Source organism: Rhamphochromis longiceps, linkage group LG12, assembly GCF_057381845.1.
Source record: "Rhamphochromis longiceps isolate RC_006_pf linkage group LG12, R_longiceps_female_GT1.1, whole genome shotgun sequence".
Taxonomy (NCBI): Eukaryota; Metazoa; Chordata; class Actinopteri; order Cichliformes; family Cichlidae; genus Rhamphochromis; species Rhamphochromis longiceps.
The window spans coordinates 26228263-26256261 of NC_140568.1; the positions used below are offsets into that span (position 1 = coordinate 26228263).

General features: G+C 41.5%; 2 protein-coding genes across 3 annotated transcripts; one reads left to right on the top strand and one right to left on the bottom strand.

Annotated features, from left to right (window-relative positions):
* Positions 1–929: 929 nt before the first annotated feature.
* Positions 930–12745, bottom strand: LOC146657372 (clustered mitochondria protein homolog). Its single transcript, XM_085425402.1, has 28 exons — positions 12460–12745; positions 10329–10438; positions 9834–10005; positions 9070–9207; positions 8827–8981; positions 8594–8748; positions 7231–7353; positions 6948–7080; positions 6758–6850; positions 6465–6631; positions 6117–6296; positions 5612–6031; positions 5466–5539; positions 5264–5368; positions 5081–5181; positions 4845–4997; positions 4699–4761; positions 4331–4560; positions 4157–4241; positions 3840–3993; positions 3612–3751; positions 2826–2906; positions 2614–2739; positions 2399–2508; positions 2213–2306; positions 1975–2100; positions 1818–1891; positions 930–1632 (listed from the first exon to the last, which is right to left on the bottom strand). The coding sequence occupies exons 1-28, from the start codon at positions 12506–12508 to the stop codon at positions 1131–1133; spliced, it is 4113 nt and encodes a 1370-aa protein (XP_085281528.1). The 5' UTR covers positions 12509–12745; the 3' UTR covers positions 930–1130.
* A 1152-nt stretch (positions 12746–13897) lies between these two features.
* ddhd2 (DDHD domain containing 2) lies at positions 13898–27987 on the top strand. Of its 2 annotated transcripts, XM_085425404.1 has the most exons (19): positions 13898–14015; positions 14537–14728; positions 16307–16499; positions 17620–17816; positions 17944–18033; positions 19392–19512; positions 19614–19703; positions 19777–19918; positions 21601–21809; positions 21907–21968; positions 22073–22189; positions 22325–22420; positions 22639–22815; positions 23466–23621; positions 23929–24031; positions 24106–24267; positions 24466–24570; positions 25864–26032; positions 26119–27987. In XM_085425404.1, the coding sequence occupies exons 2-19, from the start codon at positions 14609–14611 to the stop codon at positions 26198–26200; spliced, it is 2391 nt and encodes a 796-aa protein (XP_085281530.1). In that variant the 5' UTR covers positions 13898–14015; positions 14537–14608; the 3' UTR covers positions 26201–27987. The 2 variants fall into 2 exon arrangements, with proteins under 2 accessions (XP_085281530.1, XP_085281529.1); XM_085425403.1 differs by lacking the exon at positions 24466–24570.
* Positions 27988–27999: the final 12 nt, after the last annotated feature.

The following is a 27999-nucleotide window of genomic DNA, read 5'->3' on the forward strand; positions in this document are numbered from 1 at the left end:
TGTGCCTGACCCTCTGGTAGCATCTCTCCCGTCCGGACGTTGTAATGCTCTGACTGTTGAATTGTATGGAAATAAATGATTGTTGATTGAGCATTGATACACCGAGTATTGTCCCTCCTTCAGCCCAAAGATTCAAAGAATTGGGAGATTTCAACATCCTGAATTAGCCATGATACAACCAAAGTATGCAAAAGAGCATATCTGAACACACAATGTTGAAGCAGGTGAGATTCAGCAGCAGAAGACCACACTGGCTGTCACTCTTGTCAGCTAAGAACAGGAAACTGAGGCAATGATTTGCATGGATCCGTTCTGCCTTATATCTATAATTCAGGCTCGTAGTGTTGTTTGGGAGATTTTCTTGACACTTTGGCTCTTTAGTGCAAACTAGGCATTATTTAAACACCACAGTGCCCATCTTCTGATGGCTGCTTCGAGCAAAATAACATGTCATAAAGCGCAAATCATAAACTGATTTCCACACCCCACCAAGCAAACACACATTAGCATGTTACAAAAATTCAACTTTTATCAACTCCACAGATTTTATTTATAATCACATTAATAGAAATTCTCATAGGGTTGAACAGTCACATTGGTAATTTAAGTATATAAAGACAATAAGTTGAATTTCTTATGTTTGGACCAATCAGATTCAGTTTTATATAGAGTAGTAAGATTTTATAAAAGCTAACCCTTTTTATTTTACAGTCTAACTTCCAGTGCTTCAGCTCACATGTGTACAAATAGAACTTTAAATTTGGTTGGTTCGTTGGAACAGATGCATCCTGAGTTACAGATGAGTTTAGAGTTTTAACATTCACATGATATAAAGTCATGTCATGTAAGTGCATTAAGAAACAAACCTGAAGGCACACTTTTTAAATACACCAAGGTAAAAATTTTATTATTGAAAAAACAAAAAAAAAAAAAAAAAAAAAAAAAAAAAAACAAGGTTAAACCCTCTCCGAGTCAGTACTAAGGTAAAATCTTCAGGATAAAGTAATAGTCATTCTGTCCTTCTTGTTCATTGGATCAAATTTCATCAGGAAATACTGGAAGAGGTTTTTTTTTTTAATCTTACAGCAGTGACTTTGGAAAACTATTACAACTGTTTGTGGGCTTCGTGATCATTCTTCAGCTGGTCCATTGGCAGTGCTGCCATCTCCTTCTCTATTTACGGCTGTAGCTTTGCCTCTGGACTTTGAAACAACATCTGCCCAGCTCACGTCACTTCTCAGGGCCGATGGGCTTGCAGGGACGTCCATCCTTCCATTCATTTCGCCTGAGCTCGACTCCATCTCATCATTTACCGTTTTGACCTCATCAGAGGCCGCTTTGTCACCTTCTGCACTGGTTTTCTCCTTTTGCTCAGTCACATGACAATTAGCTGAAACTTTCCCAGTGCTCTCCAGAGATCCTTCTACTTGTTGGTCCTGCTGGCACTTGCTTGTATCCTCTGCTGGGTTTCCCCCACCCTCTGGTTCCTTCCCACATCCCTTTTCTCGGTCTGAACATTTCCCTCCTCCAGTCACAGCCACTGAGGCGACATTAGGTAGTTTTAGTCCCAGCTCTTTCACCACTGCAGCCTTTAGCTCAAGATGTTTCTGCTTATACTCCTGGAACCTATTACTGTGAAAACAGTCGTGTCATAAGTGGGTTTATACATAAGAAATGCTAATACTGAAATAAGCCACATACAATCCAACTAGAATTTAAAAACACCATTTCTAAAGTCCATTTTTGGGTCCAGGCTTGAGACGTGCATTGTCATATTGCTGTAACACTGGGTATGCCATCCCACTATGAATATTTACCTCTGTGTAATATTCCTGATCCCCGTAACTAGAACCATCTGCTCCAGAATAATGTCGGGTGTTGGACTGAGACACTGCGGGAAATGGAGAACAATGGGGTTTAGCATGCTTTACTTTTTCCTTTGAAAGAGAGTTGCATATGCTTTCAGGCACCTACCTCCACAGTTGCTTCTGTGCACTCAGCTCCTGCCTGTCTGAGAGTGCGTTCAACTTTTACCGCTTGCTTGGTTATGGTGGACAGGAAGTCTTTGCTGCAGCGTGTTTGTGGGTGATCTTCTCCAAACTAAAGAGGGGGGCAGGGAAAATAAAAAAAAAAAAAAAAAAAAAAAAAAATTTAAGTCTATCCAAATACAGTCAGTCACCCACTTTACTTCCTCTCTCAAACTTTTACTGACCAGAGAGGTAAAGGCAGTCAAGGCCTCTTTCTCATGTGTCATAGCATTTCTGTAGTCACCCTTAGTGCACATCCACTGGGCCAACAAGTGCTGACTGCACAGACAAGAATCAGGGAGAAAAGTGGTCATGTTTTGGGGAGAGACAATAGACATCTCACTGACTTTTTATTCAAAATATTATCTTACTTTAGAGCAGTCTGTAGACATGTGGGGCCAAAGAAGGAAGTGTTAAGTCTCACAGCATTCTTTAGGAACTGGCCTGTCTGATCTTCTGCTAGCACCAGCCCAAGGCAGTTCTACAAGAAGAAAATGTTAGCACTTTCATATAGTCATGTCACTTTTCATTATATTGTCAAAAGCTTTTCTTCTGAGCATTCCAGACTCAAGTCGATCAAACCTACATCCAGTGTTGCGGTGTATGGATGGTCTTCTCCGTGCACTGTAAGCATTAACAGACGAGCTCTGAGGAAACACTTCTGTGCCAGGGTGGTCTCCCCTCCAGCATACACATACACACCTAAGAGGGCCTACATACAAAAACAATGGCAACTGTGACTTTGCGATGACTGGATAAAGTACATTCTCCAATATACAAATGTGTAGCTGTACTCACGTATTGCTGAATCGTGTTTGGATGATCAAAGCCGAGCACCCTCTCACTGATGACAACTGCCTTCAGCTGGACACTGCGGGCCTTAAGGAGAAAGAAAGTCAGATGAGAAATAGTTTCATCTATATTAAAAGGAACAGTTTAGGGAGGGAGCAGTGCATACATGTCTGCATCAATCAACCAAGAGAGTAATGCAATGCAGATGAGACAAACAAAAATACAGGATCACCTTCACCTTACACATACAGCAGCTGCTCAGTCATAGAAACCCGTGTCATGAAACTCCTGATGCAGTTTGTGCAGATGTTAATGTTTTATAGAGGCCGATTGGCGAGTCAGAGCCTTTGTGACCCTGCTCTAACTTTGTGGTCTGACACACTGTGGCCGAGTTGCTGTGGTTCCTAAATGCTTCCACTTTGCAATAATGCCACTTACAGTTTATGGTGGAATATTTAGGAGGGAAGAAATTCCACAGACTGACTTGTGCAGCAGTGGCTTCCCACTACAGAACCATGCTCAAATTCAGGAAGCTCTTTAGAATGAGCCAATCTTTCACTGACGTTTGTTAAGGCAGACAGCATGAGTAGGCATTTGGTTTACACACCTGAATTCAAAGATTTAAAATGTGTGGCCCAATAATTTGTACATCTGCTCTAACTAATGCTGCAGTGTTCTCTCAAACGTGGCATAAATTGTTTTTCAAAGATCCAGTAAAGCCGTCCTATTATTTTCACCTCTATTATGTGTTAATGTTTGTGGCTAACAGAAACCGTTGATCAGTCAGCATACCTCAGCAGTTTTCCCCTGGAGGTACGCCACCTTGGCCAGCAAGGTGTGGCAATAACCAGCCTCAGGGTGCAGATCGTCACACGCTCTACCATACAGGTAAACCGCTTCTTTTAACTGCTCATGGGCCTGATCCAGCAGACCTGCAATCATAACACACAGCTTATTTTTCAGTAAATTCACACTGCGGGGAAGAAAATAGAGACAATAGTCTGCAGCTGTTGGACTTACCCTTCTGAATGGAGAGCTGTGCAGCTTGATATACTTTAGAGGCATCCACAGTTGGCATGTGAATGTGCTTGACAACAGGGATCATGTTGATGATGTCCTCTGGACCAATAGGAGCTTTGTTTTGGTTGTCAAAGGAGTAGTCTCTCAGTCTCAACTAGTGTGGATACAGGATTAAAAAAAAGTGCCTTTCCCTTTTAATATACAGAATTTGATTTTTAAAAGCTAATTTTGCAACTTAAATGTACATATTAATATCCATATCCTCTCCTTGGACTGACAAATTTAAAACTGCATTCATATTTCCAGATGTCTGTTACCTGTACACCAGTCTTTAAACAGAACTCTCTCAGCAAGGAGAGCTTCTGCAGGCCATAGTGCTCCACCAGGTAGTTTGGCCCAGAGCTGTTCCACAAAAAACACAGGTTGTTCTCAAATTGATTCTCTACTATTAGATAATAAATGCATGTGGAGAACAAAGGCCATGCCCTCACCCCAGGCTATCAAAGACATAGGTTTCAGCAGCATCCTGGCAGACCAGGTTCCACAGCTCTGCTCCCGTGAGTGTGCTCCAGGGTGTGCTTTCAGAGGCCCCGGCCCCTCGGCCACGCCGTCTTGACTTCTTCTTAGTATCCTCTCCTACAGAGGTGGGCGGGAAGTGGGGAACCAACAGGCAGCTAAGGAAGTGACTGACGGCTGCGGAGAGACTCGACACATCCACGCCCTACAGAGACATGAATGGAGGCTTTAGTTCATTCCTTGGAAACCACACCTGCTGCCTTTTTAAAACCCAAGGTGTGAAAACATGGGTGATTAATTGGAGTTCTCATCAAGGAACATTTAAAAAAAAAAAAAAAAGTACCTGGAGGAAGCTGTTGAACACCCTTCTTGTTGAACGAATAAAAATTTCAGCTACGGCCGTTCTCTGGTGAAAACAGGAAGGAGCATGTAAGAAAGCAGCATCACCATAAAGACCGAATTAGGCTTTGTTTTTAAAGTTAAACGAACCATTATATGCCTCAGGTGCTCCTTGTGTTCGGACTGGGCAATAACCTTGACCACATGGCCCAGGTACCGGAGGTTGATGCCTCTCTGATGTAGAGCATTTTTTAGAGTAGCTCCGTCCATTGGAGCCTCACTGTTGTGCAAACAACCCTCCAACTGCAGACACAAACAGGCATCTAGTGAACAGGTTTGTTTTCAAAAGACACCATTTGGAGCACATTAACTCTGGTTGGACTTACAAAAGCTGGTATCTGGTGTGTGATGATGAAAGCTGCCGCTTCCCTCAGTAACCGTTCCTGCAGCTTTGTTGATGTGCTTTCCCCCGGAGGAAATGCTACCCCTAAAATTTGTACAAGCAGTGTGTCATGATGAGTTCTAATAAGAGCTCTGCTATAGCATACTTGTGTAGTTAGTCTGCATACCTGGAGAAAATACATTTGGATTAAAGCGCATCTCAAAGAGGATGTCACTAACTGAGCCCACGTCTTTACACGCAGCTCGGACGGCAGCAGTGGCTCGAGAGTCACCTGCGAAAAAGAAATAAATGACAACTTGACTTAAAATGTGCTGAAGTACAGCCATGATTTCAGTGTCCATTCAGTAAGAACTACTAACACTTCTTACCAGATGTGGCACATTCTTCAAATCCTCCATTTTCATCCAACAACTCTCTGACACGCTGAGTGAACTGGCAATGTCTTAAAAACAAAAGAGAAACTTAAACTTCGTGAAAACTTAAAAGTTTAAAATAAATCTGATTTACTACTCACTTGTGTTGACTGAAAGCCTGCATCAGTTCTGGTCTCAGTCTGCAGAGGCCATGAGGAAAACTCCTTGGAAGGTCAGTATTTGCATGATAATCCTCTGGCCAACCTTCTTTTATACAGTCATTCTTATTCTCATTACTCTCTTCTTCTCCAGTCACCGTGCAGCTTTCAGTCTGTGCCTCTGGACAGAAGTTGGCATCAGCTGGGAAACTTCTAAAAACATCTAATAAGTAGAACCTCCCATCAGCTCCCAACAGTCCCTGCGCATCCACCGAGGTGAACAGGGGCACCTGGTGACCATTGGGTGCCAGGACAACGTGTCTCTGCAGCGAAAGGGACTTGGCTGCATGAGCCAACAGTTCTAGTAGCCGTCTACGATGGGGAGACTCTTGTGGTCCTGCATTTACACCATACAGCAAACCTCTGAAGGTCGAGTGAGACAGGTAGCATTAAAATCTGTGAAAATTTAATACCACTAAACATTCTTAAACAGCTTCAGGGAGTGTACCTTGAAGCAGGAGCAGTTCCCTGGTCCTGCTCAGAGCCCTCCAAGCCAGGGGCCAGACCCTGGGCAGACAGGCGAACCCCTCTGTAGTCAACAATGGCTGTGGGTATAGTGTGCAGCCCCTGCAGACCCTCCAAGTCACTGTAAGCCTGCACACCGTTAAGCTCCAGCCTCTGAGCAGCCCTGCAAATACAAGGAGGAGGATAAAAATAATCAGTGCCAATATAAAAGCACAACTACAATGCAAGAGTCATTTTATCATACACAACATGGGATGGATCATATACGTACATCCCATAAGCAGCAAAGGGCATCAGGTCGTCTTGTCATTTTTAGGGAGTTTGCACTTACCTGCGACCCCTTTCGCCACCAAACACTGCACTTGCTGTCCCCTGGCTCATGAAAAGGCCACCCCACAGGAAAGCTGGGTCCCCTGGGTTTCCATTAACTGGCTCAACAAAACCGTCTACCACAGTCTCGGCCCCTTGCATAACAGTACTCACAAATGCACTGTTCACCTGAGCAAAAAGGAACGAATGAATGAAGAGTATATGAAACCCCCCCCCCCCCCCCCCCCAAAAAAAAAAAAAACCCCGACAAATACAATCCATTACATCAAGCTAAATGAGAGCTTCTATATTTACCTGAAGTACTGCTTTGTCTCTCTGCAGCCTCTCCTCCAGACTTCCTTGAGGAAGATCTCTGGCTGCTTGTAGCTCCTCGTTCCAGTCTGGAGGCTGCGTATAAACAAAGGCATGCGTAATTAGGATCACTGCCAACAGCAAACTGCTGCCAGCAACCATCAGAAAACAACTGTCTTCTGCTATAAACAACCTGTGTTTCTGCCTGATCATCTACTCCCAGTCTGGTGAAGGTGTTTTTGTGAGTGCGTGTAGCACATGGAGGACCAAGCCAACTGAGCGTATGGTAGGGTGTAGTGATCACCTCTACTGGTGGTTGCAGGGGCCTAAAAAGAGGAAAAAGCTGCTTTACTCCAAATACGATTCAGTTGGTTATTTTCAAAGCATTACTGAACATTTCTTTTGCCAATCGAAAGGCTGGAAGGGATGCATATTCAGTGCTGCAGTACTCACTTTATAAAGAACAATGTCGTTACCTGTTTTTGAGTGTGGTAAAAGTTTGTTTGACAGCAGGACTAATATGACAAAGCAAGTCGGTTAAACCGTGACAAACTGGAGAAGACTGTGCAGGACGAGGATCAAACACATCCTCTGTGGACCTGCAAAAGATGTCAGAGAGAGAATATGATTAAACCAACTTGGATGCAGTCCTTTCATTTTCTTTCTTTGTGTGCATTGGCCCAGAAAGTATGCAAGTAGGTACATATCCAATTCTGAAAGAGTCGGGACCAAAGAAGAAAAACAAAACAAAAACCCAAAACAAAGTGATGCTAGAATGAAATAGCTGGAGGAACATTTTGTAGCCAGTTAGGTTAGCTACAGGTCAGCAACATGATTGGGTATAAAGAGAGTGTAAATAAAGTTGGCTCGAGTTTCACTAGTGTGGGGAAAAACAAAAAAACCTGCATCTACAAACTGGAAAGTTTCAGAATAATGTTCCTCAACATAAAAATTGTGAAGACTTTGAATATCTCAAGATCTACTCATCAAAAGAGACTTATAGCATCGGCTACAACAACATGCCTTCATAGTTACAGAGTTCAGGTGCTGACGTGCAGCAGTCGAGCTCTTTCACCAACTGAAAACTTGAAAGATTTGGAGCATCATGAAATTAAAATATACAAAGGTGACCCAGGACTGTTGAGCAGCTAGAATGGGACAACACTCCTCTCACAAATGTCCAGCAGCTGGCCTCCTCAGTTTCCAGAGTTTAGAGGATGCTACAGAGTGGGAAACATGGCGCTGACACACATTTTGAGTCCTGTTGCTGCCACCCAACTCTCTAAAAACAAAAGAGGTACATTTTCTCAGATTCTTCCTAAATGCAGGCCAAGGTACCATATTCCAGTCCTCTTCTTATAATGTGTCCACACAATTTTGCTTGCCTGTCATTCTTACATAGTGAGCTTTTGTCTTCTCTTAAAACTTCATTCTGTGTGCGATATTCTCGTCATCTGCATACCTCAGGTTATTAATAAAGGTACCCACTAACCACATTGCCTGTCATTCCATCAATCTTATGATAATGCACTCACAGTACAGAGAAAATTAGGTCAGGTGACAGCAGACCCTTGCTGTAAACCTTCAGATTTTGATAAATTCTCCAATGTCATTGAACTTTGTTCCCAGTAGAGGTTCTTTATAACTATCAAGTCTTTCCTGTCAGTGTTCAGAACTAATAATAACCAATGAAATATTCATCACTGCTTGTGTCAAAGGCCACAATAAACCAAAGTACAACACGAGTATAAGGATTGTGGGTTGTGTATTATTAGCCTGCTGTTGCTTTTCCTCACCGCCACAGAAAGCAGTTTAATTAAATAAAATGAATTTCTTTACCTATTTAGAAAAAAACCTTTTGGACAGGATGTGATGTCACAGCGCCGCCCCTCCATTGTAACTGCAGTGATGTACAGGAAGTCCCCCTGCAACTTCCTGTGTCCTGGAGGAGGGTTCCAGCAGCTGAGAGACAGGTCTTTCAGGTAACTGGGGGCCTGATGAGGATAAAGTGATGCAGAGTTAGTGAGTGTGTTTAGGTGAAACAAATAAAAAGATTCCATTTATTTGTGCACCTCTGGTTGGGAGCTATGTGGGAGAAGGGCCATGAGCGGTCTTTCCGAGGAACCGGGGAGGAGGTAGTCAGGCGGCGCTCCATCCTGGCTGGTTGATTCAGTTTTTGTGTGGCTTAGAGAGCGCTTAAGGCTCTTTCCATTTTGTAAGCTAGCTTCTACATTTGGGGGGAGATTCGACTGAGTTAGAGTCCATTTTTGGTGTACGTGTTACAATTTGTCTAAATGCACAGGGTGTGTGTTTACCTGGTATTTGTGTATGTGTCAGTGCCTCCAGTATGCTAGGTGAGCGTCCTTCTCTCAGTGCATCCTGAGGTCCAGATGCTCTCAGCAGCTCAAGCACACGAGCCAGATGCACTCTGGCTGAGCGGAAAGTGTAAGGCTCTGAAAAGACGTGCGCTGGTTAACAGAAAATTTAGATCGACCAATTAAAAAACTCTGAGCAATACGACAAAGATCTGATAACCACCTGAAAGTGGTCAGCCCTGTTTTCAAAGAACAAGCCGTACAGAGTTTGACAAAGAAGATGCATAAGGAATGTGCTCGAGGGTACATTGTTTCAGCAGCTAGAGGGTGAGAGTGAAATACTTGAGTTTGCACTTATGGTTGCAAAGACTACAACTAAATCTCTGCATCTATAAACCTTTGTGTGATGACTCAGAAAAAGTGAGTCAGGTGTTTACACTGAGCCAAGATAAACTTAGGTGTCTGTGGATGAGAAAGGGTGAGAGTGTGGTGAAAATATGGATAGGATTATTGTTAAAATTAACAAGCTATGAACATAATTATGCTCTGGAATGCTCTCCCTCCAACCTCGAGGTCTGCTAAGAACTCAAAAAAAAAAAAAAAAAAAAAAAGTGCTGTAGAATTAAAATGTTACTAATGTGTAAATGGGTTGAATTACCAAAAGAATAAAACAGGCAGTAATTTACTTAACGATTCTTACATATTGGTGAATTTCTTATTGAGTGGTAGCCAAAGACAGCTTATTAAAAACAGAAACATGATACCTTCCACAAGGCGAAGGATGGCACCTGCTTTAAGACCCTTGACGTTTTGCAGTTGAGCAAGGGGATCCAGAGTTGCCCCGGCCAGTGTGAGTGAGAGGTTGGAGCGCGGGAACACCTCATTCCTCGAAAGCAGAGTCATTACTGCATCTTGAACAAGCCAAAAACCATGGACCTACAGAGATGAATTTTTTTTTAAACACACACCAGTTAAATCCAATCTGCGAACACTCAAATATCTACTTGTGAGGAGAATTTCAGACATACAGAATTATCCACAGTGGCAAATATAACAAAGGATAAAAATGATAAACCATAAATACATAGTTCCAGCTAAATTTTAATTTCAATATTATTTCTATATATAGTGCCAAATCACAGCAATTATTACCTCAAGGTGCTTTATATTGTAAGGCAAAGACCCTACAAGAATAGCCATCACCGCTTTTAAAAAGACAAACAAAACAAGGAAAATAGGAACAGACAGTGAGTCAGTACCTGCAGCTCAAAGGGCTCTACTCCTGCTCCCTGGATCTTTACAGAAAACGATGTGACGTCATCTAGGCGAATACCGACAGCATCGCTTCCAACAGTCACGCTGTTTGCATCTGTTTGAAGGAGAAATCAGAGGAACAGATTCAACAGGATAAACAAAGAGTTCTGCAAAAGGAGCAGAACATGTCAGTTTCCAGAACAGCTGAGATTCTGTTGACATGCCCATAAAACAGAGTGAAACACCTGCTAATCATCATATCTGATTGCAAACATTTTGAAGGACAGCAAAAAGTAGCATCAAGTTTGGGTGATTTACACATCTGTGAAGGCACCATTTATGAAGTATTTTATTCCCTTTTTCAGGGAAGGCCTTGCTTCCTTCAGCGAGACAAACAATATTTCTGCACCCATTTGAGCAGCATGTCAGAAAAAGCCTGCAGTCTGAACCTGCCACCCACTGAAACATCTGGCACATGATTAAAAGAAAAATATGACAAAGGCGGCCCTGAACTGTTGAGCAGCACGAATGAAAAAAACAAAACAAAAAAACAAAACCTTTCAGCAGCAGATGGTCCCCTCAGTTCCCAAACACTTGCAGGGCTGTTAAGAAGAAGCGGACACATGCAGCACGGTGGGAAAGGAGCCCGACTTTTATGAAATTGTTTGCTCGAAGTATATACTAAAAAGGAAAAGATTACAGCTTCTCAGCTGTAACATTTGACACGTTCTTGCTGTACTACTTGCAAATCATTGCCTTCCTTTTGCATTTTACCTACCGTGATGAGGCAGGGACTCCATCTGGGCAACATTCGCAATACTCTTGCTTAGTTGCCACTTTTAAAACAGAGTCAAACAACAAAGGAATAGTAATAATTATTTATCACGTTCTTCCCACTAATTTCCTCTAAAATGAGTATGAGCTAGGATGGAAAGTTTGGTATGTAACAGAGTGCCTGAAGGAGAGTGTGAATTTATACAAGTAAGAGGGGAAGGGGGGGGAGAGAGAAAGAAACATGGGGAGTGTCTAGCTTTTTTTACACACACTTGCAGGGAGAACAGGACTTGGCGTGTTCCACTAATGGAAGTATGGCTAAACCTGTTGCATTTGCATACTGGCCTACATGCCATCTCAGAGTGAAAGGACAGCCAACACCCAATGCTGCTATGTAGATAAAAGCAGCAAACTGTGACACAAAAAACCTAGGTGATGGATCAGGCTTGCTTGCAATGATGCATTCACACAATGGCTACTAAAACATAACATGCACATTGCAGAGGCCAATAATAACTTTGAGCTTATCTCTGGCTACTGTCATTCATTCACTCTGCAGCACAGCCACAACTCTTGCTGTCAATCTGGGACTACTTTGCAACTGGAAAGCACCCAAAACAATAGCAGTTTGTGATTGGTCGTCAGAATGTCCCTCCTCTCCTCCGCTTCTCTTTTGGAGCTCGTACAGAGTCTATGTTGGCATTGATTCCTGAAGTTAGCTTGCACTATAATCGAGCTAGGAAGCAAAGAAATGTATATGCTACAGCGCGTTCATGGTAACCATGCAAAACGGTAATTGTCAGAGCATTCCTCTGTACTTTGAAATTACCTAAACTGTCAATCACAGTTCAAAGATTAATGACATTTTTTGAAAGAAAAACGCCCTCGGGGCAATTTAATTGGTGACAGGCTAGCGCATATTCTACCTTAACTCAATCAGCATGTTATGTATGAGGGGAGTGGCAACACGTTAGGAGGTCCTCACAAGAGTGTGGCAACTGTTTTGGACAAAAATCAAGAAAGTGTGTAGAGTTTCACTTCTTAAAAAGGTTGTAAGGGGATATTGTAAGGCCCCTTACACATCTGTGCACATATTCCTATTGATTTTAGCTGCATCACAGCACGTGTGTATGCGTGTGTGGCACTCAAATGCGCAAAATACACAGCAGGAGATGCTTCAAGTGGTCAGGAAGTTGGTAAAAGCACCGGCCATGTTCAGAGGAGCAGTACAGTGCTGGAATGTCTCACCCTCCACACATTCTCCTGCTACAGGAGACACCCCTCGCACAAGCACAAAAAGGAAGAAAGTGCCAAAGAGAGAGGAGCGCACACGTAAAACATATCCCACAGACTAGTTCTTACCAGCCTTGGCTTGATTTCTTCCTCCTCCTCTCCTCACTTTGTCCTTCATGGCTGCCTACTGAAGTTTTTCCTGGAGCTGTCTTCTTGTGTTTTACTTCTTCTGTGGTGGAAGCTGCTACCACGCAGTCTTGTTTAAAAACTCACGGAAAAAAGACCGAGCGAAGACAAGTGGAAACGCACAGTCCTACTGACTGAAGGTAAAATGCCTGCTCAGGACTGCAACTCCTGCCCTGTCTACAAAGCAAACTTAGCTTATCTGCTCTCCCTGTGTAAAAAGCCACACCCTCCTCTTATTGCTCCACACAGGCTCATTACTCCGGCTGTCTCACACGCTTGTTGGACTGGGTGTGTCTTTGTTCACTCCTCCCTCCAGAAGCCCTGGAGTAGAAGTGTGAATTAAAGACTGCTTTGACACCAGTCCAACAAAAACGGCTTTTGAATCTAAGTGTTTTATATTGCATTATGTGGAAGCTCGCTCAGCGCATTGGTCCACACATGTCCAGATGTTAACAAAAGGGAATGATGAGGCAGTGTTCTGTAATCTAACGCCAAGTGAGTGCTGCTGGGTGCAGCTTCTGGGCTTCTTCATTTGTGACAAGTTTACTCAGAGTCTGCAGAAAATACAACCGTGAGAAAGCTACGCTTCCACAAATGGGTGCGCCCGTGTGTGACTTGGTTACTCATCTCTTTTGAAAAGTGTACACCTACTACAGTCACATTTTACGCATACCTGTGCAGATTTCAGTCCAAACACGCATTAAGACTTCTGGGTTCGGCTGCTACAATCTCATAAAACTATGTTTTAGTCATCTACAGTGTGCTCGGTGGTGGAGTTATAAAACATCTCTCAGCTGAAAGTCAGGGAAGTTAAGCATGCATCTGGACAAAAGTCAGCTGCTTGTCACTTCTGCCATATTATAAGATATCCCCACAGGATCGAAATATCCCAGGTTATGGTGGATGATGGCTTTTTGACACTCGTCACGTTTACGTTTTTGTATATAACTGGATGAATGCACAAGTGTCAGAGTAGGGTACACCTCGTTTTCAGCACAGTGAAACACCCCGTACCACGTTAGGGACGTAAATGTAACGTTACCTTCAGGAGCCCCTTGTAGATTTCATTTTGATTACAAAAATGCAGCTCTTTAGTTCATGTTTTGTGATACTATTTCTTGGGTTTTAATGTAACTGCTCTTATAATAACCTATAAGAAATATATGAAAATAATTTAATGATAACGATGCGTTTGTTTTATTTTATGAAGACTAATACTAACACTAGACGCTATGGTTAAGCACTTCGCCTTCTAATGATCACACTTTGTAGTACAGGCATCGGAGAAACATCCAAATTGATGTAGTTATCCCGAGTCTGTGGTTTTGACCTACATTGTAGTCAGTCGTGAATGCTCACTCAGTAATGTTCATATTTCCGAGGTCACTGCAATCTAGCATCGTTTCAGGAGGCTGTCCTCGGCTAACCGAGCTAGCCACGACAAGATAGAATAAACAAACAATTTAAATCCTCTGCATTAGGTCTTTGTGAAGTTGTCGGTGAGTTTAACTTAACAGCTGTCTGTTACTAATGCTGTGATGTCTAATAACACTGTTTGGAAACAAAAAGAACTGTAATAATAGCGTCCCGTCCAGCCATTGTAACTCAGTTAGCATAAACCTCAACCAGCGCTACAACTCTTGGCCTCGGCGATTGTGTTTTTGCATCCTTTAAAATACAAGGCTTACAACGTGGCAGTTAACCATGAACATTGTTTTAGTCAAGATAATGTACAGCGTTTCCCTGCCACGTACGTCATCACAACTTATCATACAGCCGTTGTGTGAGTGAACTTTTAGCTTTTTGTATTTCCATTCTGTTCACCGTTGCTGACCAGCAGCTAAGGAGACAGCTGTCAGTTTATCCTTGGAGCTTAGCTGGCTCTTCTTTTCTCACCACCTGTGATTCTCCCTGTGCCACAATCTGCTGCAACACTTTCACTCGTTTTGTATTTTTTGTTTTTACACGTTGTAACAGGTTATGTATGGGATGCCACTGACTGTCTGTGTCATCCATGCAGAACTCTGTTGTTACATGTCCTGTGACTGTGTGGCCTTCTGCCCGCTTCATGTAAGAGTTGATCATCGAGCTCATGTCAGTCAGTGAAGGTGAAGAGGGGGGTCTCTTTCGGGCTGCCCCAAGCGATAACTCCCAAGACCTGCTCGACAACCCCACTAAGACAGTGGCCACGGGGAGCACACCTGAGGATCAGGTGAGGGTACATGCATAACCATGGGGGGGATAAATGTTGCTGGATGCAGCAACACTAACCCTAATATGAATTTAGTCCTAACCTGTTTCACCAGACATAAAAAAGTGACAGAAGGGACTATAAATGAAATGAAATGTAGCATAAATGACATCTTGATGCATGCTCAATCATCCAGGTAAGTAAATCTCCAAAAGTTGATTCTGTTCATCTGGACGTAGCGTTTTGTGGGAGAAACGTTTCGTCACTCATCCAAGTGAGGAAACGTTTCTCCCACAAAACACTACGTCCAGATGAACGGAATCAACTTTTGGAGACATAAATGACATATTAGCAAAAAACAAAAACCCAAAGGCATGAAGGATAGGCTTGAGCAGTCAGATTTGGAGATTTTTATGCTTGATCTTCTTTCTGATGCAACCCCCAATGGATATCTGTCTCCCCCCAGAAAGGAACCAGGGATCTTTCCCTTGTTAGCCAATTGTGTAAACCACTACTCCGTAGAGCCACTTAATAAAGGACAGCAGGATAATGGGAGTAATTTTTAAACTTCATATCCCAGAAGGTGATTATGTTTATCTGGATGCAGTGTTTTCAGTGGGGGTGACTTCTTTGCCTTTCTGGGACTTCCTTATTAAGCATGCATCACAATATAAAAGCCATATTAATCTAAATTAAGATTTTGGGTTCCCAGCCAGTCACCGGCCAGTCTCTAGGCCTGTCTGACTGAGGCTTTAACTTCACCAATCTGCAGTTTGAGAGCCACTCTGGTAGTGTGTAGTAGTAATAGATGGACATTAAATAGTGTTTGTTTTTTGTGGTTTGACTCATTGTAAAGTTTTAAGTAAAGCAGGTAATGCAAAAGTGACAACAATCCTGGTGTGATCATCTGGGCTACTGTCAGAATATCTCTGCCTGTGACTTTGGAGTTTTATCATTTACATTCCTGATGGTTTGTTGCTTTTTCCCCCTGCATGACATGTCATTAAATATGTGGTACAGTTAGCTGTGTGCCTAACAAAGTCTCAGGGAGAAATTTTACTTGCAAGATAACAGCAAGATTTAATTCCTAGGGAAGGTTCTTCGGTCACATTCCACTTTATTCTCAGTCATTATAAATCTGTCCAGATGCTTAATGCAGACTGATTTGGCTGCTGTCAGTAATGTGGGCGGGTGTTGTGTCAGGCACTGTTTGACACAATGAATTGCCAAAATTATTACTGGCAGCATTGTGTGTTAACACTGGATTTTCAGTGGAAGTAGATTGTTTACAAGCTATAGTTTTATCAGTTGTGGAAAGAAGAACAGACAAGAGGCAGCTTGTAAAGAAAAGCATAAAGTAGGGCTTTGTGCTTTTTACAAAGACAAGGCCTAATCCTGTCTTTCCTGACACCCCTTGTTCTGTCTCATGGTTTGGGCTTGCTTCATAGGATTTTACAGAAAGGCACAGCCTGGTTCGGACTTTTGAATTTACTGGTTCTAATAATTGCTGAGTTGAACAGTGCACTGTTCCAAAGACAGTAAGCACAGGAAGAAATACTGATGTCAGATTTTGATCATGTCGCCATAATTTTTCTTCAGGCTTCACCTGTGGTGGACGAAGCTTCTCCTTCTTCAGCGTCCTCTTTCGAGATGCTTGACATGGAGTCAGCTCATGCTCCTTACCAAGAAGTGCAGCCTCACTGGTTCTTCTGTCGACGTGCTGATGACAACACCTCCTGGCTTCCTTTCAGCAGAGAAGACTCTGACAAACTAGAGAATGCCTTCACCAACAGTAAGAATGTATTTTACTTGTACGTTATAAAAGATACTGTGTACTTAAATTATTACAAATGGATAGTCTGGGGTTATATCAGCAAGCATTTTTCTGGGCCTTTGTTGACAGTAGGGTGTGGTTGGAGGGTACGAACATGTGTTTGTCAGTTTGCTTAACAAAGGTCATAAAAATGGATTCTATACTGGGAACAAACAAACAAAATCCCATTTGAAAAGCTGGTTAAAAAAATTTTTTTTTATTAAAACTTGTGATTTTCCTTTAAGGAAAATGCCAGGAAGTAAGACCTGATTTTATTGTATCCAGGAAAAACTGCATAATCCCTGTGTCATTATTACAAAAGTTGGAGTTTTCCTGGAACAACTGATGGAAAGATAAACTTTCAAAACAATGTTGCTATCACTGGCTAAATGCCCAGTAGGCCATTTGACTGTTCTGTTAGGACATGCTCCCTGCTATTAACAATTTAACCAACCGAAGTTCAGTTTCAGGGTTGGTTTGGGTGTGTCTTAGTGTTCTTAACTCCCACTGACACACTAACGTTTTGAACATCCCCATCCAAAGGAAAACGAACGCAATAATAAAACAGCGGTATAAGAATGTCATTTTAAAAGTATGACTCTTTGAACAAATAACATACTCCTCAAGGGTTCAGAAAGATGTACTTATCAGTAGATAATTTTACAATATTTAAACACCAAAGAAAGAGTCTAAATCTACGTTTAGGGGGAAGCATGTAGTTTTATTATTATTATTAATATTGATCTTGTGTGTGACAACCGCAATGAAAATATGAATGGTGTTGTACAAAATGTTGTCAATAAAGGTTAAGTTGACAAATAAAAGAGTATGAGTGTCCATTAAACTAAAGACGGACGGTGTTTCTAACAGCAGGTACATGATTAAATTATTTCAGAAGAATAAACTTATTGTTCACTTGGTGATGCTGATGAAGTCACTGATGAGTGACCAGTAATTGCTGCAAAGTAAAACGTGTGATCAAATTTAACTTGTAAAGTAACTTCTTTAGTCCTGTAAAAATAGCATACGCTGTAATTAAATCAAAGCACCAGAGTGCTTTCTTTATTTATATCTGCGTTTGTATGTTTTTACCTCGCAGTCAGCGACGAGGGCGAGGAGGATAAGGTGGTAGCTGTGGAAGGGCAACGGTATGATGTACATGTCAAGGAAAGGAAGCGTTACGCTGTGTATTGGGAGCAAGCTCCCTCTGAGGTCCGCAGGTGCACCTGGTTTTACAAAGGAGATAAAGACACCAGATTCATGCCTTATCCTGAGGATTTCAGCAAGGATCTGGAGGTAGTCAGACACAAATAATGACCTTTCACCAGCACTCCTTCCTTCTCTATAGCTGACTACTTTCTAACTTTATAGTCTTCTCAACTTTGGTCTTAAGTAACACTTTTAATATATAAATATTTTGCAGGAAGCCTATAGGAAATCAGTGACTTCAGATGAATGGAAGAAGAAATTGGATTTTCCCACTGGAGAGACTGTCATCTTACACAATCCGAAGGTAAAGCCTGCTGTTAAAATATTAAAGAGTGATTCTGTTCATGAGACTGGCACCCAAAGAACTATTTGCATACTTAAAATGTTTTTTATTTCACTGAATTAGAAACAAAATGAAAGCAAATTACATTTATTATATTAAAAAAACAACCAGGAAACAGACCTTATTTAGATAATAAAATATTAGAGATTTTCTCTACTGTGAACCTGCTGGGTAAAATTTTAAAAAAGCCACCCATTGCCAAAAACAATCTTCTTATGACTAATGTGATGTGAGCTTGGAGAGCACTCACAAAATTATTTAATAGCACTCTCCCTCTTTTATCTTATAACAACACTGGCTGATAACCCAGAGCTGTTATCACAGGAAACTTATCAAATTTTACATTTTGGCAAAGAGCAGGTGCTGTTAATCTTTTTGAGAATGGAAGACTTAAAACATTTGATTCACTGACAGTTCAGTTTAATACATCAAATCTTATACAGATATTTAGAGATCAAAAACTTTGAGTCTAAGCTCAGATGACTCAGAACTGTTAGATAGATTTTTATTTTTTTTTAGATATCCAGATGCTGTTCTGAGGAGTTAACTTTGAGCCTGGGTAAACTTTCATGGCAGTTTGCAGCAGGCATAAAAAGTTACAGTATAATATTTTACCACACATCTGCACATGTCCGTTCATCTGTTGTAAGTACACAACAGGAACCACTCCAGACTGTCCCAGTTTCAAATGTAAGCCTCGTTAACACCAGGTTGCATTGCAATCAAATGTGCCGGGCACCACTATGTTCAAGTGTTAATGCAGCAAAAGGTCAACAAGTTTCAGCAGATCTGTCTGGTTTGGAAGGTTTGGAAACAAAAGAAAGATGCAATCCAGCCTTTTTTCATGTTAGCAAGGAAAGCTATAATGGTGATGTGGGTCAGAGATGAGATCCTTGATTCACACACTGCTCCCTTTTCCATGTGGAAATCACAGGTCTCAGAGATGTGAATAAAAGAAAAACTTGGACACTTTATTTATGGAAGGACTTTACTTTTACAGCAGGAATGGGAGAGGCCACTGGAACTTGTTGGGGTTGATTCTAATTTGTTTAAAAGTAGATGACACGGACAATTGCCACATTTTTGTAACTGGAGTCAAATGACATGGATGACATTTGTTCATATATTACTCATTGTTGTACTTCACCAAACTATTGTGCAAGCGTATTGTTTTGGGTCACTATTATTAATGTCACAACTTCTCTTACTTTATGTATTATTGTATCAGCATTGTTTTTTGTTTATCTTTAAAAAAAAAAAGATATAATTAAACTTATTTGTCACCCATATAAGTCTCTACCCACTGTTTTTCTTCTCAGTTGATAATGCAGTATCAGCCAATAGGATTGCAGGATGACTGGGTGTCCTCCCCCTCAGAACATACCCGGCCAAGAACTGTCAAAAGGGGAGTAGACAACATCTCTGTAGAAATACCTGATGGTATGTATGATAATGTGGTGAAAGCTACTCGTCACCAGTTTCAGAAAGTATCCCACACAGTCAGCGCTTTAGGCTCATCATATTTGTACGTGTGTTTGCAGGTGAACCAGAAAAGGTGGACCATGTTGTCTTCATGGTGCACGGCATTGGCCCTGCGTGCGACTTACGTTTCCGATCCATCATACAGTGTGGTAAGTTTCTTTGTTTATATGTATATATAAATGTTCCCATGTGTGTTTATGACCTCTTTTAATATCTTTCCAGTGAATGACTTCAGGAGTGTTTCCCTATCCCTCCTGGCCTCTCATTATAAGCGTGCTCAGCAGGAAGGTCAGGTGGGCCGAGTAGAGTTCCTCCCAGTCAACTGGCACAGTGCTCTACATGGAGATGCCACTGGTGTTGATGAGTAAGTATGAACAGAAATTGGACATCAACAAAACAGGATTTCTCTGTTGCAGTCCAGGGGCCCGTTCTTCGTACCTCGCTAAGTAGGTTAGCCGGATTAGATTGTTGACGATTTCGCGTGATCCTGGATCAGTCGGTTCCCCGAAGCTCATCCGGGACTTGCTGTCATAGCAACAGAGCCGTAAGCGTAAACCTGCTCGGGAGCAGGTTTACTTTATGTAAACAGGATTAGATCGCGGCCACGCAGGTATGCCCGCGTCATTCATACGAAAGCAACAGCGATATTCCACCACTGTTTCACCATAAATAAATAACATCAATGTAACTAAAGACAATGCAGCACCTGATCCATTTATTGATTTCACACAGATACATACAGGTCATTTCCTAAAAAAGGGAAATGTACTATTAACATTCTATTACATGTATGTGATTATTACAGATTTAATTCATATTTCAGAGTAGCAATTGTAAATTACTTCGTGTAATCAAGATGAGAGACCACGGCTATAAAAGCGAAGGTGGATTTGGGAAGCCTGTCGCAGCCATGTCCTGTCCGTATACGCGAGCCACCCATTGCGGAAGGTGCAAGATTGATAAGGAGAGTCCTCAGAATTCAGCGTATATTGCGGGACAGACAGGATCCTTTAGCTCAGCGCGACAGTGTGCTCATAGAGAGATATCGATTTTCCCGTGAGGGTATTATTCACTTAACCAACTTGTTGACGAGGGGGTGCAGGACCACCACCTGTCTTTTGTTGCTCTGCCCTTTTCTTGGTTGCTGTTATAAACAAACAGATTATTCCAGGGTCTCTTTCCTAGAGACTAAAAGCAATATAAGTGATAAATATTACCATTCTGTAGAATATTCTTATATTTCACTTTTACCTGTTCCCATGTTCTAGTGGGTCCTGTCGTGGCTCTAATGTGAAAGAGGATAAAATATAACATATTATAATATAATGTAATATAATATTGGATAATATAGTGTAATATAATAAATCTACCCTACCGCCTACTGGTGTTGGCCAGAGGGGCCGATGGCGCAATATGGCAGCCTGGCTTCTGTCAGTCTGCCCCAGGGCAGCTGTGGCTACAACTGTAGCTGCCTCCACCAGTGTGTGAATGTGAGAGTGACTGAATAGTGGCATTGTAAAGCGCTTTGGGTGCCTTGAAAAGCGCTATATCAATCCACTCCATTATTATTGTTATTATTAAATTACTTACGAGTTTAATTTGTCAGCAACTTCCTGCCAGCCCTCGCTCCTTGCTTTTGCAGCCTTTGCAGTGTTCCCTTGCGTTCTGATTAAACTCTGAAACTCCTGAAATCCCTCACTCAAGAGTTCTTGCTCTGCTGCCGAAAAATACCGAGCCGAGCGCGCTCCGTCGACATTTTCGCCGACCAATCAGAGGGTTGCCGATCAATGTTTCTACTATCGATGCGTAGCCCCTTTTACGACACCCAGTGATCGCGCATTACTTCATCCAGCTGTAGTAATCGTCAACAGCAGGTGTGTTCGGGGAACCGGATTAGCGAGCTTACGGTTAGCGCGATGATTTGATCTTGGATGTGTCATTTGATCTTGGATGTAGTAAGCGACGTACGAAGAACGGGCCCCAGCTCATGACCCTGTTAGACGCTTTTCTTGTTTTCTGATTTCTCTTGTCTTCCCCACTTCCCAGGGACATCCAGAGGATCACTCTCCCCAGCATCAGCAGGCTGAGACATTTCACCAATGACACTCTGCTGGACTTGTTTTTCTATAACAGCCCCACTTACTGCCAGACCATAGTGGACACAGTGGCCTCGGAGTTCAACAGGCTACATGTACTCTTTAAGCAGAGACACCCAGAGTTCAGCGGGACAGTTTCAGTAGTAGGCCATAGCCTGGGTTAGAGATGTGCAAACGCAGAAACTCTCGCAATCACAAAGAAGTGGGATCTAAAATGCAGAGTTTTAACTTTTCTGCTTTGCCTCTACTTCTGCAGGTTCACTGATCCTGTTTGATCTGCTAACCAATCAGAGGGATGAATCACAAGCTAGACAAGGGGTACAACATGACATTCCCAGCAAAGAATAATGAAACTTTACTGATTAGGAAAGATTGTATATTTCTTCATGGCTTTTTCAGTTCTATTTCCTCTTCTACGTAAGATCTCTGGTGAGCCCTGTCATCTGAACTGCAACACACTGGAGCAGACTCTGAACAGACTGGGCCTACAGCAATATCTGGATGTGTTGCAGAACGAAAACCTGGATCTCGAATCTCTGGTAACACATAATGAATATACACACTGAGAGAACTGAAGGTTCTATCTATGGATTACATGTTGTATACTGTTCACATAATAACACCCACTGAGTCATTTGATCCTACTTAGAAAACCAATTAATCTTCTTTTTTAGGCTCTTTGCCGTGACAGTGATCTTAAAGATTTGGGAATTCCTCTTGGACCTAGAAAGAAGATCCTGAATTATGTCAGAAGGAAATGGCTTCCAGAGGTCTGGCTCATTTCAATTATGTGGATTTTCTTCCTCCTTTTTTTTTTTTTTTTTTAATTTAAGAATTTGTACTTGAATGAAATGCAATTGGAGAATATTGGTGAATTTTAGTGATTTACATGAATTTGCTAATTTATTTTCCTTTTTTTGGTTTAACATAGTTTAAGCCATGTTTGGAAAACCTGCTGATAATGTTTTATATTTCTTATTCATAACAGGACTGCAGGATGGGAGCAGTGTGTCAGGCACAAGGGCCACAACTTCAGCCTGAAGTGACAAGTACTCAGGATGGCAATGAGTCTTCAGGATTACCACCTCAGCAGTTCCACTTGCACAGGCCGCAGTCTGTCACTAGTGCTGTGGACTATGAGTACTTCGATGTGGGCATTGGACAGGTACAACACATGCAGACAAATACACCATTGTTATTTTTGCTCGGGGGGTGAAGCTTTGATGCATCACCTTCCTGCTTCTCTCCTCCCCTCCGCCCGCTTACCTGGACAGACCAATGGAGGCATAGCCAAGGGACAGGTGTGTCTCACATGGTGTCCACATACTCTTCGGCTTTGTCCTTTGCTGTCTTTGACCTAACTGTGTCTGGAGTTTCTGTTCATATATACTTCAGTCAGAACAGGGGGCTCTCAAGGGAGCTAAACTACAGCAGATCAATGATAAGAGAACTTTTGTCATATTGTGCCATTATTAGGGTACCGTGTTTGTCCCATTGAAAGGTACATCCCAGTGCCATTGTCTGTCTGTCCTCACACTCATGAGTCAGTCCTGCATGAGTGGCCATCTCCCTGGTGTCCTCCTCACCTGCTGGTGTACTTCCTGGATGTTGTAATATTTTCAGATGGCACAGCTAACCAAGGGAGAAATTTCTATCGTGTGTGTGTGTGTGTGTGTGTGTGTGTGTGTGTGTGTGTGTGTGTGTGTGTGTGTGTGTGTGTGTGTGTGTGTGTGTGTGTGTGTGTGTGTGTCCTACAACAGAATCTGTTTAAATTATAACTCACTGTAACAAGCTAACCCCACCATTTTTCCACAGGTATCCATTGATTACCCGCAGCTTGAATTCCACCCTCAGACGTTTTTTGCATTCGGTTCTCCAATTGGTATGTTTCTGACTGTACGTGGGCTTAAACGCATCGATCCAAACTACACCTTCCCCACCTGCAAGAGCTTTTACAACATCTACCACCCAGTGAGTAACTCCTTACTTAACTCAAATGCCCACTCTGATTCTGCACTCATCTCTTAAAGAAACCTCACCTGCCAGTATGAGTTGGGGAAAAAAAGAGGAAATGAAAAATGTTAACAGCATTAGATTAAGGTAATTGGATTAAAGTAGACAGCTTCTTTGCTCTTTACTACTTCTTTATTTAGTTGTTGAATTCAAGATTAAAAGATTTGCCAAAGAAATAGTTGGTATATAGACAAGCACCTGCTGGACTCTTTCTCTACTCACATGATGAAAGAGGTCATCTTTTATGTCTTTTATCTGTGTTTAGTATGATCCTGTTGCCTATCGGATAGAGCCCATGATTGTTTCCGAGGTGGACCTGGAGCCCATGCTAATCCCTCACCATAAAGGCCGCAAGAGGATGCACCTGGGTATGATTATTTCTCTGTACTGAAATAAGCTGTACTATTGTAGGAACTCATTTCCGTTTCTCTTTGTTTTGTAGAACTAAAGGACAGCTTGACCCGAATGAGCATGGATTTGAAGAACAATGTTCTGGGATCATTACGGACTGCATGGCAGTCCTTTGCCAGACTGCCGGTTGCTGCACTGCCTCCGGGGGAAGGAGGAGAAACTACAACAGAGAAAACCCTTGAGGAGACGCAGGGTAAATAACGCATGTTCATTTGCTTTATTTGTGTGTGTTGTGTGTGTTTGCGTGTGGGAGCGAATGTGCACACGTGTGTCTAACTCAGTCTCCTCGTACTCCTCTCACCCCTCTCTGCATGTTGCCCTCCTCTGTTCTGCTCTATCTGGTGTTTTCTTCTGCTTCCCTCACCCTTTACTACTTTACTATGAACCTCAGCCTCAGCGGCAGTCACTGCTTCTACTAAGAGGGAAGACAAAGGGGCTAATTTTTGGACTAAAATACTGGCGTGGTCTAGTGCCATTCATAGGCATTACTTTCGAGGTAAGCTAGCATAGTCATTTGCGTGGGGTTGATTAATAAAACAAGTAATTAACTCATTGTAATTTATAGCTGCTGTAACATTGGTTTAATGACCTTTTAGTCCTCTCTTAGAAAGCTCTAAGCCTATGAATACATCATTACTCATCTTGACCTAGAAAACTAACATGTTTCCAGTATTCATACAAAAGAGGCAGAATTAATTATTTCTACTTTGCTGCTCAGTTGCAGAGGTTTACATCGGCATTTACATTTGCTCATATACAAAGAGGGAATATGATGTATTTTTTCCTGTAGCTCATTACTGACTCAGGCTCCGTTAGGCTTCTGCCTCCCGCTTTTCCTTTTAGTTCTGGCTGGTGGATCCTCAGTATCATAAGCCGGTGTAACTAAAGCAGTGGACTGAACGAGCAGCACTAGCAGTTTTAAAGCAGTCAAGTTTTCTTTTCTTTCTTTTTTTAATTACATGAGAAATTAGCTGGAATATGATATTCATCTGTAGACCTCGTGCAGTAGCTACATGTGGGTGCACGTCCTGCAATTAAGTGACAGGATACCGTTTTTTTGTTTTTTATCTCAGGGCTCACAGGTATTCATTTACAACCTTATTCTAATGGAATGTTATTTGAGAGTTTTTATGTTTTAATGTCAGGATTACAAGCCAGTACATGCAAAGATAGATTGAGACGCTAACAGCCAACAGCAGCAGGTTCATCAGAAGTGCATTGGGGTTTTTAGGGGAGCCTCGAGGGATTCATTGCAAGCTAACAAGCACATCAGTCAAAACTACCCCAACTTACTGACATTTACTCATGATTTGCCTATAACTATACACGTACCTGATACTACATAAAATGAACTAAAATGTCATAGTAGACAAGTATTGACAAACCTCCTTCACTAATATAAACCCGTAAAAACACGTTTTGTTTGTTTTGCTTTTTTAAGCCTAAAATGTATATTAACTAATGCCATGGGGTAGCGTCCCAACCCCATCTGACAGGATCTATGATGGTAGTATATACTGATTGATGTTTGGAGTAGACTTCTCAGAGTGTTGTTAATAGTGTTTGCAGAAGTGGATTTAGCTGCACAGTTTGCATTTAACTTTTATTACTCTGTAAATTTAGTTTTGTGTTGCTCACTGCAAACAGCACATGCTTCCCTCTTTGCTCTCACTTAGTTATCTGTTAATTATTTTACCACAGAGGGTAAGTAAAAGCAAAGAGCCTCCGTTGGGTGTTGTCATGGTTTCGGTGCGTGCAGCCTTGTTTGAAATGATTTCTGTCCCTTCAGGAGGGTTTGATGAGGCAGAGTCCTCAGAGTCAGTGGAAGAAAGAGAGCATCGTGAGATTAAAATGGGGATGTTAAATGGAGGTCGACGCATCGACTATGTGCTTCAGGAGAAACCCATTGAGAGCTTCAACGAGTACCTGTTTGCCATCCAGTCTCATCTGTGTTACTGGTGAGTTTTTCGTATCTGTGCAGGGTTGATGGAAATGATTTAAATATTTTTACTTCAAATAAAAGGTTTGTCTTTCTGCTTGTTAGGGAATCGGAGGATACAGCTCTACTGCTGCTGAAGGAGATTTACGACAACCTAGGTGTGGCTATCGAACAGCCACAACAGTAGGAAAGTTGTATAAATGAAGAAATGTTTGCCTGATTTTAGGAAAATGAAGGACAAATGATAGAGCCAGAGTTTGTACATTATTTTTCCAGAATGCCTTACTGTCGGGATGATACATGCCTGCCAGAATCTATCCAAACCCTTCAGTAGTGACAGTTTGACTCCAGTCAGGTGATCTAGGTTCTTCTTTTTTGTTTAACCTTAATTTAGGATGGCAGCTGCTTCTTGCCACTACAGGAAGCACCGTCGTGCTTCTGGTTGCACTATTTTTAATCATTCTTTACTTTACTCTTCTTTTACTTCAAGTTGCTTAGTTACTGAAATATTGTGCTTACAACTACCAGAAAACCCACACAATACCTTTGTACTTGTTTGTCGTCGCATGTCGAACTAGAACTCATTTTCAGGTGGCACTTTCAACAAAAACATATTTACGATTTCATTCATAAACTCAAAATGGCACATATTCTTTTATATTTATCTATAGTCTGTAAAAAAATTTATAGATTTCCCAACTCTGTGCACAGTCTGCAATCACACATGTAGAGTTGTTTTGTTTGACTTAATAGGATTTTTGCTTTATAAACAGGAAAATGAAAGTTTATGTTTTGTCTGTTATGTTTTTCTGGCAGCTCTATTCTCTCTGCCCACATCAGAGACACTTGAAACCCAAAGCTGCTTTCCCATACATTTGTGCAGCGTTTTGGTAATGTTGGTGTCACTCCTGTTACTTCACAAACATACTGCTGTTAATGTAAGTAATGTTTGTGTCTAACACATGTATCTGTATGAAGGAACCATGATGATGTTTGGAAATGCAGGTGTCTTTTTGTATGCACTCTAAGTGTGGGTTGGTATTCTATGTTTTAAGATTGTGTAAACTAATGGAAAGGTCACATTCACCCACTCTCCCTCAGTTTTGTACCATTTCCTCTTTACCATGTTGTTGCTTCTTTGCATTTGGCCCAGCAATGCATCGTCTGTCCTAAAATATAGTTGCTTCGGATTCAGACTACAGTCTTCGGGCAGTTGTAACTTTGGCGTTATCCACGAGTCAGATTTTTCTTATCTCCTTCTTTGTACTGAAGTTTTGTAAGTCACCCTTTCTGTTTGCACTGCATGCACTTCTTTTTAAAAATAGCACAGAGTTTTGCAACATATTGTGATAGTGTTTCAATTCTTACGCTCTAAAATGTTAATGAATATTATGCACACGGCAAAAGAATTTTGTTGTAAAATTCATAAGAATTTCATTTCAAGTACAAGATGTATTAAAAGATGTTTCAAATGTATTTATTTTATATAAAAATATATATTTGTTGGGAAATATCAGTATTATAAGTAAGATAAATTTGCATATCAACCAACATAATGTCAAGACTATTGAGTTAGAAACTGTGTGTGTTAGAGTAATTTACCTTTTGTAAGACTCTTTTATTATCACTATCAGGGTAGCACAGCCCTCTGCACGTGACATTTGCATAAATAATGAATTAACCTGCTCAGCTGGTTCTTTTTCTTCTTTTAAAAATGCACTAAATGCGCCGTAACCATGACGATGTTCTGTAGAACCTAATGATTGTCTGTAAATTTCACTTTATAAACCACAGCCATGATAAACAGTAGAAAACAGGACTTAATAGTCCATGAGTCTTCTTCAAAACCATAACCATTGTTTTGGGCACTTTATACTGATATACTGTTATATACCAAATACAAAAAAAATCCTTTCTGATACCCTGTAAATGTGGTTACATGTTTTGTGTGCCATAATAAAATATTCCAAATGCGTTGTGCTTTTT